Consider the following 16,320-nt stretch of genomic DNA (forward strand, 5'->3'; position numbering starts at 1 on the left):
AATCGACAGTAATTTAACCTGTCTCTTATACACATCAGATGTGTATATAGCTATGGTCTGGAAACTGTAAGAGTAGATCCGGTGGAGGAATGATGGGATGGGTCATAAGCTAAACGTAAAAATGGAATGATGCCATGCTACATATGAGACCCTGTCTTATTGAAGTTATTCAAGTGAGTTGCCAACATAGAAGACCTGTCCTATAATGATTCGGTGTAAACACCAAGGTTAACCCACGAAAGTCTAGAAGAAGACTTATTTCAAATGGGGTCCTTCTGGTGGTGATTGGGCAGTACACCGGGGAGGAAATCCCTCTTCTTTTTCGAAGAGTGTACTGCGTTTTTTAAGGTGCACACATGGACCATAAATGCACACGGGACCGACGGCTTGAGTTGACGGAAAGACGGTAACTTGTATTTCAGCCCTCCAGCTGAAACATGACTCAGGAGAGGCAGCGATGGGAATTGAACCGGGGACCTAGATATCCCCACGGTTCAGTGCACACAGTGGCTACCACCGACTGAGCTAAGCTGTTCATTAAAAACGTCAACAAACTTGTACAGAAAACGTGGATAGGTTAAGAGTTAAGTAGCCACACAATAGTCCCCGTGGAAGCGTGTGTCAACTGCTTGACATATTTTATGGCTACTTTTAACCATGGAGTTTTAACCATGGAGGTTATTCCTCCATGATATCACAGTCATCATTATCAATATTGTAGTTTAATCATTGTTACCATCATCCATAGTCATCGTTATTATCCAAATCATTGTTTGAATGACATTATGATTAGTCAGTGTCTGTTTTTTATCTTTATTCAAAGTGTTCTCTTTGTTTCTTCTGTATACCGGATGGTACCAATTGTTATAACGTTAGTCATGGACGGTGATAAATGTTTAGTTGTGAGACAACCAACATTTCCTTAAGGGATGTTTAGTGCCTTAGATGGGTTCTGTGAGATAGGTGAGATTTTTATTACACCAACTAACAGATTCTGCGATTTGCGAAAGCAATGGTCACTTGACCTAATGCTGGTACAGACCTAAAGAGACAACCTAACTAGAGGGTATTTCTGAACCATATGGGCAGCTTATCAGACACGTAGCACAGGTACGCTGTGTAGCATTTCAGCTCTGTAGATCAATTAAACAACCATTGTTGTTGCCATGAATTGAGAAACGTGGCCTAGCAATAGGCATGCAAATGACAACTTAGCATTGTGTGAAGGGGTTCGATCTCCCTGACAGATGGTGTACCTAATGGAAAGGCCAGTTTCCTCGATGGGTGCCTAGATGGAGGAGAGGGGCAGCTAAGAACCACTGAGGTGGGTTTCAGGTGCGAAGCCCCCAACCAACTGTAACAGTTTAGGAATCTGAAAGGCTTATTTAAACAATAGTCTCACATTCTGTAAAACATTACATAGAATTTTTTTTCTGACGAAATTGTGTTTGTTTTTTTCTTGATGAGAAGCAGTGAAGCAGCCATTACACGGAATTAGTGTATTTCTGGAAATTTTCAACTAATATACACCACTTTTGAACTTTGTATATTTCTCATTTGTGGAGCAATATGGTGAAAAGTATATATGTTACATTAAATGTACATTTAATTGAGTGACAATAATGATTATATTTTTTCATATGAGCACTTATATTTCTCTTCAAAATTGTTAACACTTATATTTCTCTTCAAAATTGTTCAGGTGAAACAATAGAGATGAATACACGGCGAGAAGTTGCTGAGGTTAGACTTCTGGTTGACAATGTGCATTACCAGCAATCTCAACATTGGCCATTCCCCACGCGGTTTGATGATAGGTTGCTATGCAACTATCATACCAGGCACCGCACATCAGGTATGACCCTTACCACAGAATGGTTTTATAAACAATCTTATAGGGAGAGACCTCGCCCTGTGCATTATAATGTAATTGAAAATATTGTTTTTAATGTTGTTACTTGCGGAACACAAATTTATTAAACTCTTAAACGGATATTTTAATAGCTCCTGCTATCTTTATCAACGTTAAAGTGAGATCTTACACATACATAAAGAATAGTAAATGGTATTAACCAATCGGAATAAAGTTAAAGATACAAGTTGATGGACCACAAAATGAAAGTTCTGTGACAAGTTAATGGGTGAATTAATTACAATTAAACCATAAGATGTCAGCAAAATGATTATGTAAGCGATAGTTTATTGGCGGTGCCATTGAACCAGCATAATGCTAAGATTTTAATCATGGACCTATTAATAGGTCCATGCTTTAATCGACAATTTAACTACAGTAAACAGTATGAACAGGAAATGAAATACTGTATAGTAAGATTTATATAAGGTCCTATATAATTAAAACAATTGATAGGAATATAATGGTATATGTATGAGTTTAAATAATATAAGACATGATATCATGATGACTATTAAATCCAGTTTAGAAAGCAATGAATATAATAAAATGTACATAAGTAGAAATAATATATAGCATATATAGTTAGATACTGTATTCATAGTGAATTATTGCGTATGAAGGCATAATCACATGTAGAGCCTAAGTTCTTATTTAGTCCTTTAATGTGAGTTTCTAACCGAATTATCCATTTCATACCTGTGTTACGTCGTCTGTTGAGTTAAAATTACAACCTATTATTATAGCAAAGATCTCCAAAGTTTTCTCACTTTAACATTGATAAAGATAGCAGGAGCTATCGAAATATCCGTTTTGATTATAGTTTAATAAATTTGTGTTCCGCAAGTCAACTTTCAATGATTGTACACTGTTTTTTTCATTGTTTTTACATTTTATTTTACTTGAAGCATACATGCAAACCCACTCCTCAATATATATATATATATTATATATATATACATATATATATATATACAGTTTATATACAGTATATATATATATATTTTATATTTCATTTTGATTCAATGAAACAATCTTCTCAATGATACAGTTTTTAACATGATTTTATTTTTATGGTTATCGAAATATCCGTTTTGATTATAGTTTAATAAATTTGTGTTCCGCAAGTCAACCTTCAATGATTGTACACTGTTTTTTCATTGTTTTTACATTTTATTTCACTTGGAGCATACATGCAAACCCACTCCTCAATATAAATACTGTTACAGTTTATATACAGTATATAATATTTTTATATTTCATTTTGATTCAATGAAACAATCTTCTCAATGATACAGTTTTTAACATGATTTTATTTTTATGGTTTTACTATCTTTATTCTAAAGCTCTGTTAGTGCTAGTCACAGAAAATGGAAAGCACAAATTAAACACCTTCAAAAACTGATTCTTTATGATGTGAAGTACACAATTCATACCAAGAATTTTTTTTTATTTTAACACAATTTAAATTACAGTAGTTTTGATTGCGACATGTATTTAGAAATCGAGTGTACTCAATGAGTACAGAATTCTAAGAGGTTCAGCTCTCAGCTTTTCTTTGAAATACTCTATTCTCTCGAAAATGTACCCCCATAACTTAGAGGGCGTCTTTCAAAAGCACATCCATAAACACAAGTCATTTGTATCTAACATATGCGGCATGTAAAGAATACATTTCAGATTTGTATGAGGATGCCCTGTAATGGTGTTCGTTTGACTGTTGAATGCAACCTCATGAGTTGTACCACCTCCTATTCTATACGACTGAATACTGGTACTTGTCATAATGATATATAACATACATAGTGGCTAACAAGATTTTAAGCTTTTTTGGGGGTTTGACAATGAATTAGATAAATTCCATTTGGTTGTTAATCAAATTCATGTTTATATTTTTTTAAATTATCAGTTGAACTTAGATGAGAAGGAATTGGAAGATGCAAGATGGATGTCCAGAGAAGAAGTAAAGTCTTTACTTGAATCAAGTACACGTTCAGAGGCCGGGATGTCATCAATATGGTTCCAACACCACCAGCTATGCTCACATCTAATTAAGCATTGGGCATTCACTAAAATAACCGATATTCCTATATATGAATGTTATATTTACTATTTAAAAACCCATTTTAAACTAATATTGGACATAAAGAACAAAGTTATGCAGAAAGGTAAAATAAAATATTGATTACTTTTATTTTATAAATGTATTTTACTTACTGAATAAAATATTGAACAGTGGATAACCTTCCATGTATCACTTAAGATTACTTTTACTTCATAAATGTATTTTACTTACTAAATAAATTGGTACTGAACTGGAAAAAAAAATTGTATTGCACTGTAACTGTAACAAATAGGCCTACACATATGCCTAATTTTTACAACAGTTTCAGTACATTCTTCATTAATAATAATAATGCCAATCATATGTAACGCATTGCGCAGAGAAAAGCTTAAATGCACATTATAACTACAAGAAGAAATAAATAATTTTTACTTAAACTACTTCAACTAAAAACAGAGTTGGGATCTGCAAAGTGTCACACCGGTATTGCATTAAATCAAACTATTTACATTAATCGGTATAAAATTACATAAATCGAAAAAGTATATATATAAAAAAAATCATTAATAAAATAATTACAGATATTAAAAATTGAATATTACTGTTTTATTTTATTTAATTAATTATTAAAAAATAATAGACTAAGTTACATTTAACTGTTCAACTAATTACAAAACAATCAATAAAATATCTCTGAATATAGGCCGCTCATTAACAATGAAAGCTTTATAGAAGTATGAAAAAAAAAAAAAAACACATACAATATATATTAAATTGGAATATTTCTTTAAAAAGAATTGTCAAATCAAGTGGCAAATCTATTGGGTCAACAACATGGAAATACATAATGATTACAGTAGTGTAGCAACTTTGTCGATTGGAGGGGGTGGGGTTCAGGGATCCATATTCTGAAGTGATCAGTCAATACCAGTCATTTTTAGAATTGTTAGTAAGTTGGAATCTAGAAATCAAAATGTAAACGTACCTTAACCGTAAAAGGCCATTAAGACCAGAACGGGATGCAAGTTTGTTTTTAGCACTTACAAGTAAGTTTCCTACATGACAACATGAAATGCGTATCTTTGTCATTCCCATGGTAAAAACAGCATGTATCTACAATTGGTCATAATTATACATCTTGACATTGAGTTGAGAAGTGATCGTATCCTGCTTTAAATTAACCTACTTTCATTGTAAAGCATAACATTCTTTCCTAATACAATAAAAGGGATCTAATTTTGTAGCTTATCAATACTAGGTGCTTGTTTATGCCAAAGTTGCTATCATGAAATGTAATGAATTATTTGTTTTTATGATTTTTCTTTTATTTTCTTAATATAATATATATATTTTGTCTTTTTATTTCGAGTTTTTGTGTTTGCTTATGCTTGCCTTGGAACCTTTCCATTTATAGTTCTATTTTTATGTTTACTTTTACTAAAGTATTTTACTTACTGAATCATGATAAATGGAATAAAGTAAATCTGAACTGTAACTACCAAACACACAGCGCGCATCATCTATACATTTGTTTTCTCCTGTCTTATGACAATACAGGATTCAAATTCTTCAAAATATAAGGGCTGAAAATAATTGCTCTTACAGTACAAACACACGTACAGCACTTAAATACATAAATCGAAAAACCTCTACTGTATACATATACGAATCATTATAAAAATGCTTACAGATAGTATTATTATTATTATTATTATTATTTGAATATATTTTGTTTTATTTTATTCATTTATTATAATTATTATGTATATCATTCAGTTATTTACAATGTACAACAATGATAATATATAGTTATTTACAATCATTCAATGACTATTCAACTAATTAAAAATATCACAGAAAATAGGTCATTAATTAACAATAATAGCTGTACAGAAAGAGGAAATATATTGTTATACAAATATATGTAATATTCAATTATCGGAATGTTGCTTTAAAATGCCATTTTATTTTATTTACTTACAGGATTCAAATTCTTCAAAATATAAGGGCTGAAAGTAATTGCTCTTACAGTGCAAACACACGTACAGCACTTAAATACATAAATCGAAAAACCTCTACTGTATACATATACGAATCATTATAAAAATGCTTACAGATAGTATTATTATTATTATTATTATTATTTGAATATATTTTGTTTTATTTTATTCATTTATTAAAATTATTATGTATATCATTCAGTTATTTACAATGTACAACAATGATATTAAATAGTTATTTACAATCATTCAATGACTATTCAACTAATTAAAAATATCACAGAAAATAGGTCATTAATTAACAATAATAGCTGTACAGAAATAGGAAATATATTGTTATACAAATATATGTAATATTCAATTATCGGAATGTTGCTTTAAAAACAGTCGAATTTTGTATGCACAGTAAGTAGTTGGCAAGTCTCTGGGTTCGAAAAGTGCTAACTAATGCATAGCTTGTAATGCAGATTGAGTAAATTCGACAACATTTGCAAACATCATTGAGAATAAGCTGACGTATCTGGCATAGCGTTTTGGTAACCAATGAGGGTTTTTACTGCTTGTTTCGAATGAATACAAGCTCATCAGACTTTCTTTTTGATAGACGTATGCCACCATAGAGGACTGGCGTATTCACGCAATAGACGGATCAATGTAATGCATTTTATAGATTCCTAGTAATTCATCAAACCTGGGCTTATCCTCAGAAAATGAATGAAAGTAGTATTCAAATACATATATTTTCAAAGTTAATAGCCATTTCTGGAGTCACCGCTAGCCCCTCCCACCGTGGGACCCCACTTGTGCAATATTCAATGTGTGTTCTATTTTCTCTATGGTCAGGGTAAACTCTGGATCAGCGCCTGGCCACGTATCTCCTTTATATCAAAGAATGTTTGAAGAAAAACGTCATTAACCTAACACACAAACCAAAGAAAAACTAAATTTTAATGATGTCCAAAAATTATGTTCAATCATTCCTCTTCAAAAAAACTAGAATAACAGAGTTCCGGGGCCCGCTCCTGACCCTAGGCTTATAGGAACAGCTCTGTGTATTTCGGAGTCTACTCAAACGGGATGTTTTATTGTGTTTCATGTAAGCAAAGATGGACATTGGCAAGTTTGGAAAAATATATAGCATTCGCCTTAATGTTTACATCTGTCCTATCCCACTTAAGTAACCAATCGAACTGCTTCAGGATCTCTACTTTTCAGAATTCTCTCCCCACACCTCCCCAACTTTTTTGGCTTGATTAAAACAAAAATTATCGAAGTCAAATTACCTCTTAGGTAGGCGCCGAAGTGATGAACTGGTGACGGCCCCATGCATCTACGATTTTGTCGACTTCCAGAAACTGCTGGTATGATCCGAAGAATGTGAGGTACCAAAATTCTAATCGTCCTTTTCTCTGTGATCGATACCAAAGAAAAATGTCCATTGAACGTTTCACCACACGTACGCACCGTTTTAAGGTTTTTCTATGTTCCGACTTAATTGGACCAACATTAAACTGGTGCTCATAATTTTGCTCATGGTAGTCACGGCCAAAAAGGCAATTTAACGTTCCGAACACTGCCAACTTATGATAGCTTCTTTCAGCTTCTCTGCAATATCGTTGAATATTTTGGTTAGAAATCTTGTAGATTGGACCTCGGTCTGGACGATTACCTGATGTTTTCGACTTGAAACTGCCCAGGCATGCCAAAAAATCTAAAAAAATTACCGAAGGCTCTGGAGGTGGAGAATATCCATATTTACTGGAAACAAAGTATTCAAAATGTTCAACCAATGCGATAGTTCTCTTAACATCATTTGTTCCCGGGTATAGCATACGATCCCATTCTACCAGGATGTCTTTTACTTTATTAAGCTGTCTGTGTTGTACTTGAAAATAGTTTGGTTTAATGATGCGCATATATTGCCCATTAGAATACATGTTTATCTCATTAGATAATCTACCAAATACAGGATTCTTATCTAATGGTCGATTTGAACGTAATTTCTTCAGTTGTGCCACGACATCAGACATAACCCAGGGGAAGCTCAGGAGTTCCGGGTCTTTGATTTTGTACGTCACACAATACCAGGCTGTGGCTTTGGCATATCGCTTACAGTCGATCTCTTCCTTGCTAAATATTCCTTGTTGATCAAATTCTGATTCAAACTTTTCCCTGTATTTTCTACGAAGAGTTCTAACTTTTTCAGCCACTAGCCTCTCTGTATCGAATCGTTCGTTTCGTTCTGTAATGCGCCTGCTGAGAGTGATTAAACAGCCAGACATTATCTCACTTTCATTCTCAATGCCATACTGTGTCATGATTGTCATGAGATCGTGGTTGTATTCATCCCGTGTCTTCTCAGCTTCTTCAATGTAATCTTCATATCCTGGATACAACAGGTGCGGGTCTTTTTGCGTACCTTTATACTGATCTCTACCATCTTGCTGCCATGTGATTGATTCAACATTTCGACACTGTGTGTAAAGCTGCCCCAATGACTTTTCAGATATATAGACTGTTTTGTCTCGTTTGTTCATAAAATGAGGATACTTTTTTGGGTGTTCGTTTTTTTCTAACTCTGGACAGGATCCTGTCTTAGGAAAGTCTATAGCTTTGGAAAACTTCTTGGCAAGTTCGTTGCAAACATCCGAAAATATTCCATCTGTTTCAGAATCGGCAAATGTCAGATGGGCATTGGCAATTACTCCTACCCTATCATTCTTAATGTAATCTGATATGTACTGTATCATATCTTTCTCTTTTATTTCACCATAATGTATTGTAGGTGGAGAAGATGGAAAATGCATAGGAGGGACATTTTTCTGGATCAATAATTGTGGCATCCATGTTACAAAGTACTCATCTCCATCTAAATCAGAGCCTGCCATCTCGTCAGGATGAGGTCTGAAACCTGTCTGTGGAAAGACAACACAATCTATCATGTGATGCAAAGATGGAACATCAACGGCCTCCAACTTTCTAATGTCTCCTGGGTGAAGGGCTGGGAACTTTGTGATCACAACAGGACCTTTGTGAATAATAGTTTCTTTCTGAGGAGCAAGTATGTCCTTCGAGTATTGTACAAAGACTTGACCATACTGCAGTGTTGCTGTTTCATCAAGAGTACCGATCATGTTTCTTCCAAATTCTTCAGGAATTTCTATGCGAGCTTTTCTTTTCAGATGACCTTATAGAAAGACAAAAATCGTTTTCATAAAATAAAAATTCTTATATATGCAGTATACTTATTAGTCATTCTCTTTAAAAAAAAATGGTACTTACCCACAGAGTGTTTATAAAGTGCCTTTAGCATTCCTTTAAAGAATGGCTCTTGGGTCAGTGAAATACCGCTTTGTGAAATCATGTTGAACGCCATACCATTGCGTACAGACTTATTCAATGACAAAGCTGATTGACTTTCATCGAACAGCATATTAGCCAGACGATATAGCATGGTTTCTTGCAGTTGAATAAATACTTCCTCAGGTACGCCTCTTCCAGAAAGTAATGTGATCGCTTGATAGTTCAAAAACAATCGGCCTATGGTTAAAACAATGTAACTTCATTAGATCACGGCAATGAAATATAATTTGTTAACGTATTTGCTTTCAAATTCTATTTGAAACGCCAGGGTGTCTTTCTTCACAAACATAACTGCACCTTTTATAATGAGACTTTGTGAAAAGCACCACTAATCAGGCCTACTATAAGTGAAGAGTGTATGTATTTGCTTTTGAGTGTAAAAAATATACATCTATTTACTTGCTCAAAACTTAACATTTGAGAATTTGTAAAATGCAATAAAATATTGTTTGAAGGGTTGCATGGCGAAGTAATAATATATATTAATGTATAGGCCTATATATTAATAATATATATTTTAAAAAATAACTCTTCTTGTTGATTGAGAATATCTCAACGTTTCGCTATTGCTGCGTTTGGATATTTTGATGTATCTCGTGTGATGACCGTTCAGTTTCATGGCTTCCTTAACTCTGTCATGTCCACAAATAAGTTAAACTTCCGACAAATCTCAATAACAATTCTAGTCTCTATCTTTATTCAATCCTTCCTCGACGATTCATCCCAGAACCCCCTGCCCACACAGGAGCAGTCCTCACACCCTCAATCTTTACTCTCGTTCCCGTTACCACAATCTTCCCCCTGTAACAAATTACATTCTTCAATATACCTATTAGGATTTCTTACTACTCTACCTGACCTAGTTCTATATGGAACCTGGTCTACACCCCTTTGTACGAACCTGTCTGCATTGACATTTCCTGGTTGTGCATTTCCAAAATCATCAATCATCAAAGGCACTGCACTGTCCAACGGGTTCACCCATTTCCTACAGTCAGGGCTTTCATAGTGAAGCGAGCGTTTGTTTAGATATTCTGTCGGTGTGAGTTCGTTTGCGATAGACTGAATGTGACAAAATCCCTGTATTCTGCCTGGCGACTAAAACATTAAGAAAAGGCAAAGAGCGATTGTACTCCTCTTCCATTGTAAACATGATTGTTTTCTGCTGAGAATTCAAGTGAACTAGAAAACCATCTAGGTACACCTTACTGTGCTGCCAAACGATGAATGTGTCATCAACATATCAGAGCCAAAGTTATAGTTGTTGGGTGGCGGAATGAACAGCCAGCTGTTCAATTTCTTCGAGGAAGAAGTTAGCAATGACTGGGATAAAGAAGATCTTATCACATGGCCATGCCTTCTGTTTCTTCAAAGAATTGGTCATGCCATTTGAAACTGGTAGACAGTAGACACAGTAAAAGTAGTTCGTGAATCTGTTCTGGGTTGAGTGCTGTTCTTCCTGGTGGGTAAGGTCCCCTTCTAGATGATATTCGAGGCTGACGAGGGTGTCCGTTGGTTCGAGGTAAACATTCTGGATCGTCTTCATGAAGTGTTGTGGGTTGGTGACACGATGACCAGTGTTGCCTACCAGGGATACAATAATCGGGCAAGATACTTGGCTAGGGGTTACATTGGGAATTCTCTTAAAGAAATGATGGGCCGTAATTGTATGTCCGTTTTGTGGATTTTCCGTTGTCCAAACAGTCTGGGGCATATGGATGCTGAAGGTCACAGTTGGTTGTACAGTGTCTTCAAAAGCGCCTCCAAACGATGTAATTTGAGTAGTTTTCTTGTGAACTTCCTTTCAATGGCATGTGTAGGGTCCTTCTTGATTCTCCTATACGTAGGGGTGTTCAAGACTTCCATGATCTTCTCGTTATACTGAGCGACATCCATGACGACCGTAGCATTCTGCTTGTATAATATGGATAGTAGGGCAAGCCCTGTATCTCTTTAATGCTACTCGTCCATTCTTTTTGGCGTTAGGTTTTGGCCTGGTGTCCTTACGTAGTATTTGAGAAATCTGCATGCATATGTTGTCAGCTAAGGTCTTCTCAATCCCATTTGGCGATGGTTCTACTCGTTGGATGATCTCTTACTTCGGCATAGTTGTTGAAGGTGCCGTAGCAAAGTACAAGCCTAGGACAAGTAGTGATTTCTCAGCTGTTGACAGATTGCGATTGCTGAGGTTGACTACAGTCTTAGCATTGAACTCTGTACGGCGAAGAGCAGCTTTGAAGATTCTCTGTTATTGCATGAGACATTTGAACTTCTTTATCTGTTTCTTGCGTGTTCTCTCAAAGGTTAGTCGCCTTCTGGTTATTGACCAATTGCGGACTTTGTCGAAGTCCCTTTCTGGTAAGGGATGGTTGAGTTTAGTTTAAATGCTATCCATGTTGTCTTCTACAGAATGCAGTTGGAAACCTTTCATAGTGCATCTCTGGAGAAAAGTCAAGTTGTTAATCACTGTCGCATGTTTCACTGCGATGATGTAGTGGGTCCCCGTAGAGTTGAACAAAATATTGTTTGAAGGTCTGCATGGCGAAGTAATAATATATATTAATGCTTGCGGTACACCATGTAAATAGTTCTGAAAAAATGTTGTCGTTGGTTGAGAATATCTTGATGTTTCGATTGAGTTTCTTCAATCGTCTTCAGGATAATAATATTCTCCTGAAGACAATAGAAGCAGCTCAATCGACTTGTCAAGATATTTTCAATCAACAACAACAACAGTTCTTTTCATAACTATCTACGTGGTGTACCGTAAGAATGATTATATAAAATGTAATACATACCTGGTTTTGACTCCGTCATGATTTCCAAGTCGCAATCATCGCTTTCGAACTTACGCATACTTTTACGTATTACCATTTTCTCACCAGAAAGTGTCGGATCCACTGCAAGAACTCCTTTACATCCTCCATAGCGGATTTGAAAGGCCGATGGCTCTGCCTTGATGTTTAACTTTGTGCACACCTGAATATGTATTTAATACTGTTAGTATCGGTATATTCATCTTTCAAGAATTAATTTTTATATTTAATTGGTATAATAGAGGATGTATATTTTCAAGTTGTGTACAGTTTATGTGAGCATAAAGAGATTTTTTTCTTTCATGTTTTTAACTGAGTCAGCCTCTATACTGGCGAACAAAATAAGGAAGACACGAACTAGATTGATTTACATCGATATTAGCGCAGCAGTAAAAGTTTGATGTGTAGTGCTACGGGAGACCGAGTTCAAAACTTACAGTGAGCCCTAACGATGCCGTTTCTACTTATGCCCTTGATTAAGACAACTCTTTGCTAAATTGCCTCATCTTTCATTCAGAATGTTGTTTAACTGTTGGGCTCGTGTACATAATATAAATTGTGCACAAAAACAACTCATCACACTAGTTGAAAAAGGAGTAGCACATTGTGTGATCGGTGTTCTGACAATTGTAGGTGCTACATTGCGAGACCACCGTACATGGACTTAATCCAAATTTCCTTATTGACATACTGTATATTGTCAATTTGGACCATACATAAACGGTTAAGGCATGGAGGTATAGCCTCCAAGTTCAAGCATGCATTTTCATTGTTTAATGATGTGCCACATAGATACCTGTAAATACGGCTACAGTCCTTTTCATCATCATCGTTATTATCATCAATATCATCATCTTTATCGCCACCTTTTCTTCATCTTATCTCTTCTCTAACTTTTACTAACTTAATAATATATTTTACTTACTTTGTTCCGTAAAGCTTTAGAAATTTTCCCAATTCCATCAGAAAAACAATATGGTTTAAATTCCCTGTCAAGACCACCTTCAATATCATATTCAAATTCGACTTGACCTGATTCAACTTCGACCTTTAACGCGGATTCTGAAGTTGAAAAACATTGTCCCATTCGAGAAATGTACTTGGCAACTATATTTATTTTGCGAAAGTCACCCATGTTTTTACGTATTGTCTCTCCTATGTTACCATTATCGTCTTCTGCGTATAGCCAACACCCATGATCACGCAGCTGACTATTAGAACACGCAAGGAATCTGTAGCATCGGCCACCAATTTGTACACCTTTCGACAAAACTTCAATGATCCGCTCGGCTATATCAGTAGAACTATTCGCTTCCATGCCATTTAGCTTTCGATAATTTTCGTCTCGGAATACGATTCGAGCACAGAATTCTTCGCCGTACTGTCTCAGTATCCTATTGCTGAACATTAATTCTGGCTGTTCAATTATGAGCCTTGTCGGAGTGCAGTAGATACGACGAACGTACATACAATTGCCTGGAACTTCTTCTTTGGTTTTCTTCTTTTCTTCCTTTAGAAGAAAGACAAAGGCTTCTTTAAGATCAATGAAATGGTCATTTTCAAGTTGTCTACTTAACGAATATAGTGCTCTCTGTAATGATTCTTCGTCGGTTTCTTTCTTAACTACTTGAATGTGGCGTATTAATTCATCACTTCTAAGTGTTGATATCGTTCCGAGTGAGAAAAATGACTCAAGCGCATATACAGTACCGTATTTAGAGAATTCCAATTCAGGACAACTGGCAGATGCTTCTTTGCAATCGACATGTGCATAGTGTACTTTAAATGTGCCTGAAGTTTCGAAAAGTCTAATGACTTCGTTCAGGTCTTCTTCTAATTTTTGATCGAATTCCAAACAAATTACCGAGGACTCGCCGATAATACATGGGTCACAGCCTCTAAACTTGGTTGTACGAATCCATTTTGTGTCGTCATCCACCACATATTTGTCAGCACGACGAACGCGAGGGGGTACTTTAACAAAGAAATATAGTTTCTGCGTATCGTGTTTGTAATCTATTAAAATCTTATCAAATAAGTCTTGATACTCGTAAACAAATCTAATAAAAAAAATATTGAAAAACAAATATTGAAGTAAACATAGGATATTATATTAATATTATATTATTATATGTTATAGGATATTTTATATTATTACAGTATTATATTATTATATTTTATAGGATAATAATTATGAAGGTGATGAGTACGGCGATGATGATGATTATGATGAAGATCATGAGGATAAGGATGATGATGATGAACATTACGTTGATAATACTGTTACTGTCGTCATCCATGCTCCATGGAGGAGTTGATGAGAAGCAATGACTGGTCTACAGTATACACAAAGTTATGCTACTAGGCCTAGTACTAACATTTTAAGGCCCAATTAAGTAAGGTTTCAATACCACCATTATGCATGTGCAACAACATTTGACAGCTTCAAACTACAGTACCTTGATTGCTAGACTTGGTGCAGTAAAAAATTAGAGGAAAAAAGTACCAGAAAATTTATTTTGGGTTTTTCTGAATCAGTATACCATATAGTCTCAGAAAAAAAATCCCCATTCATAGGGCTTGGGCAATTTTTTTTTTTAAATAGCACTTCAACATTTAGGCCTAAAAGACCCTATTTTGGACTAATTAAGATGAGGGTAAGGGAAATAAATTTATGATTTTAGTCACTTTTACATATGAAATGTAAGAAGAACTTGGCTAAATAGTTACTCTTTACTCTCGTTAAAAAAATTGATCGGATTGCTGACGTCAGAACGAAAAAAAACCCAAGATGGCATACATTTTGGCGGGAAAAACTTTTTTTTTTTATGTAAAAATAATTTAATTGTCATCAAAGTAAAAATGCCATCTCAAAACAATGTTGTACATACAAGAATAAAATAAAACAAATATTTAATTAATGGACTGCCACAATATAAACCCAATAGAAAACAATGTTTTGCTCGAAAGACACGAAAATCCCATCTTTGGTCTTATTAGGATAGGGTTTGGCTAAACATATTTATATTTTAGTGACTTCTGGTATTACTATGAATGTGAAAATTAACAAGAACAATACTTTCCCTTTCCTGTTATTCAGGGGTGGTGCCTGAAAAGGTTGGAAAAAAACCCATTGGTCGCCTAGGCTTTTGGTCGGGGAGAGTTTTCATGGCTTAGTATGGCCCAAAATTGTGCCTTAAATCAAACAAAATATAAGGAAATGGCAATCAAAATAACGTTATTTGGATAGGCAAATAAATATTTTTGGCCTGACCACCTCGTCATGGCATCGGACGATAGGGGTCCCGTCCTGTTGGACGGGAAATCTCTCCACCCCCACCAACCACCTGTTGGCGCAAACAATCAAGCACAACAAAAAAGTAAGTGTTTAGGTATTTAAATTTAATCATTCTACACTACATTTTTTTCTTCATCATCATTATTATTATTACAATTATTACATTATTATGATACTATATTTTATTAATAGACCTAAACAATTATATTTCAGTATTATTATGATTACTAGCACAGGGGACCCGTTGTGGGGCACTACACTCTTTTTTATATGTACTGGTAAAATTTTGCCGAGGCTGAATATTCTTATTTGGTTAGAATTAAAATGATCTTATTTTGTTAGTTTTATCGATATTTTATAATTCGGCATATAGATAGAAAACCTAATAATTATTGATTCTCTATACCACTGTGCACACAGTTCTGCTATTATACGGTGGAGACAAAACATGTTTAGGTATTTACTATTGTTCGGCCAATATATACCGTACTATTTTTCACCTCACAGTACAGAAACAGAAAATCCAAGCAAAATATGTTTGAACGTTTTATTACGGAATACTGTAATGTGCAAATGCTAAAATAACATGTATACTTAAAAAAAAAGTAAAATGTGGGCCTCTACCATTCTTCAATATCTTCGGTGAGGTCAAGTAAATCTTTATACGAAATCTCTTGAGTTTGGAGCTTGGGACTGGAAGTTGGTTTTTCCCCATTCTCCAATAGATCACACGCTTCCATTGCATAGATTTTGTTGTTTGCTTGCGAAAGTTCCATCGGAAATTTCACAAATTATATAATTTAAATTATTGATTAGGCCTACTTCGGACATGTTTGTAGAGATGGTGCGTGCATCAGGGGAGGACC

The 16,320-nt window shown here is 34.9% G+C and overlaps 1 protein-coding gene and 1 long non-coding RNA gene across 6 annotated transcripts in view; one reads left to right on the plus strand and one right to left on the minus strand.

The window, feature by feature from the left end:
* The first annotated feature begins 881 nt into the window (after positions 1-881).
* On the plus strand, positions 882-3,954 carry LOC117104618. Its single transcript, XR_004444790.1, has 3 exons — positions 882-1,110; positions 1,703-1,855; positions 3,822-3,954. It is a non-coding gene; the product is annotated as an uncharacterized LOC117104618 (long non-coding RNA).
* LOC117104617 (probable RNA-dependent RNA polymerase 1) overlaps positions 3,206-16,320 on the minus strand; it is a 28,075-nt gene continuing 14,960 nt past the window's right edge. For all 5 annotated transcript variants that reach the window (XM_033245476.1, XM_033245475.1, XM_033245478.1 and 2 more), the window contains 4 exons: positions 13,082-14,216; positions 12,139-12,319; positions 9,260-9,517; positions 3,206-9,164 (listed from right to left, as the gene is read on the minus strand). In XM_033245476.1, coding sequence (XP_033101367.1) covers positions 7,264-9,164; positions 9,260-9,517; positions 12,139-12,319; positions 13,082-14,216 — 3,475 coding nt within the window. In that variant the 3' untranslated portion in view covers positions 3,206-7,263. The remainder of the gene's footprint in view (positions 9,165-9,259; positions 9,518-12,138; positions 12,320-13,081; positions 14,217-16,320) is intronic.

Source organism: Anneissia japonica, unplaced genomic scaffold (assembly GCF_011630105.1).
Source record: "Anneissia japonica isolate Jap-2015-1 unplaced genomic scaffold, ASM1163010v1 scaffold287712_len2945570_cov188, whole genome shotgun sequence".
NCBI lineage: Eukaryota > Metazoa > Echinodermata > Crinoidea > Comatulida > Comatulidae > Anneissia > Anneissia japonica.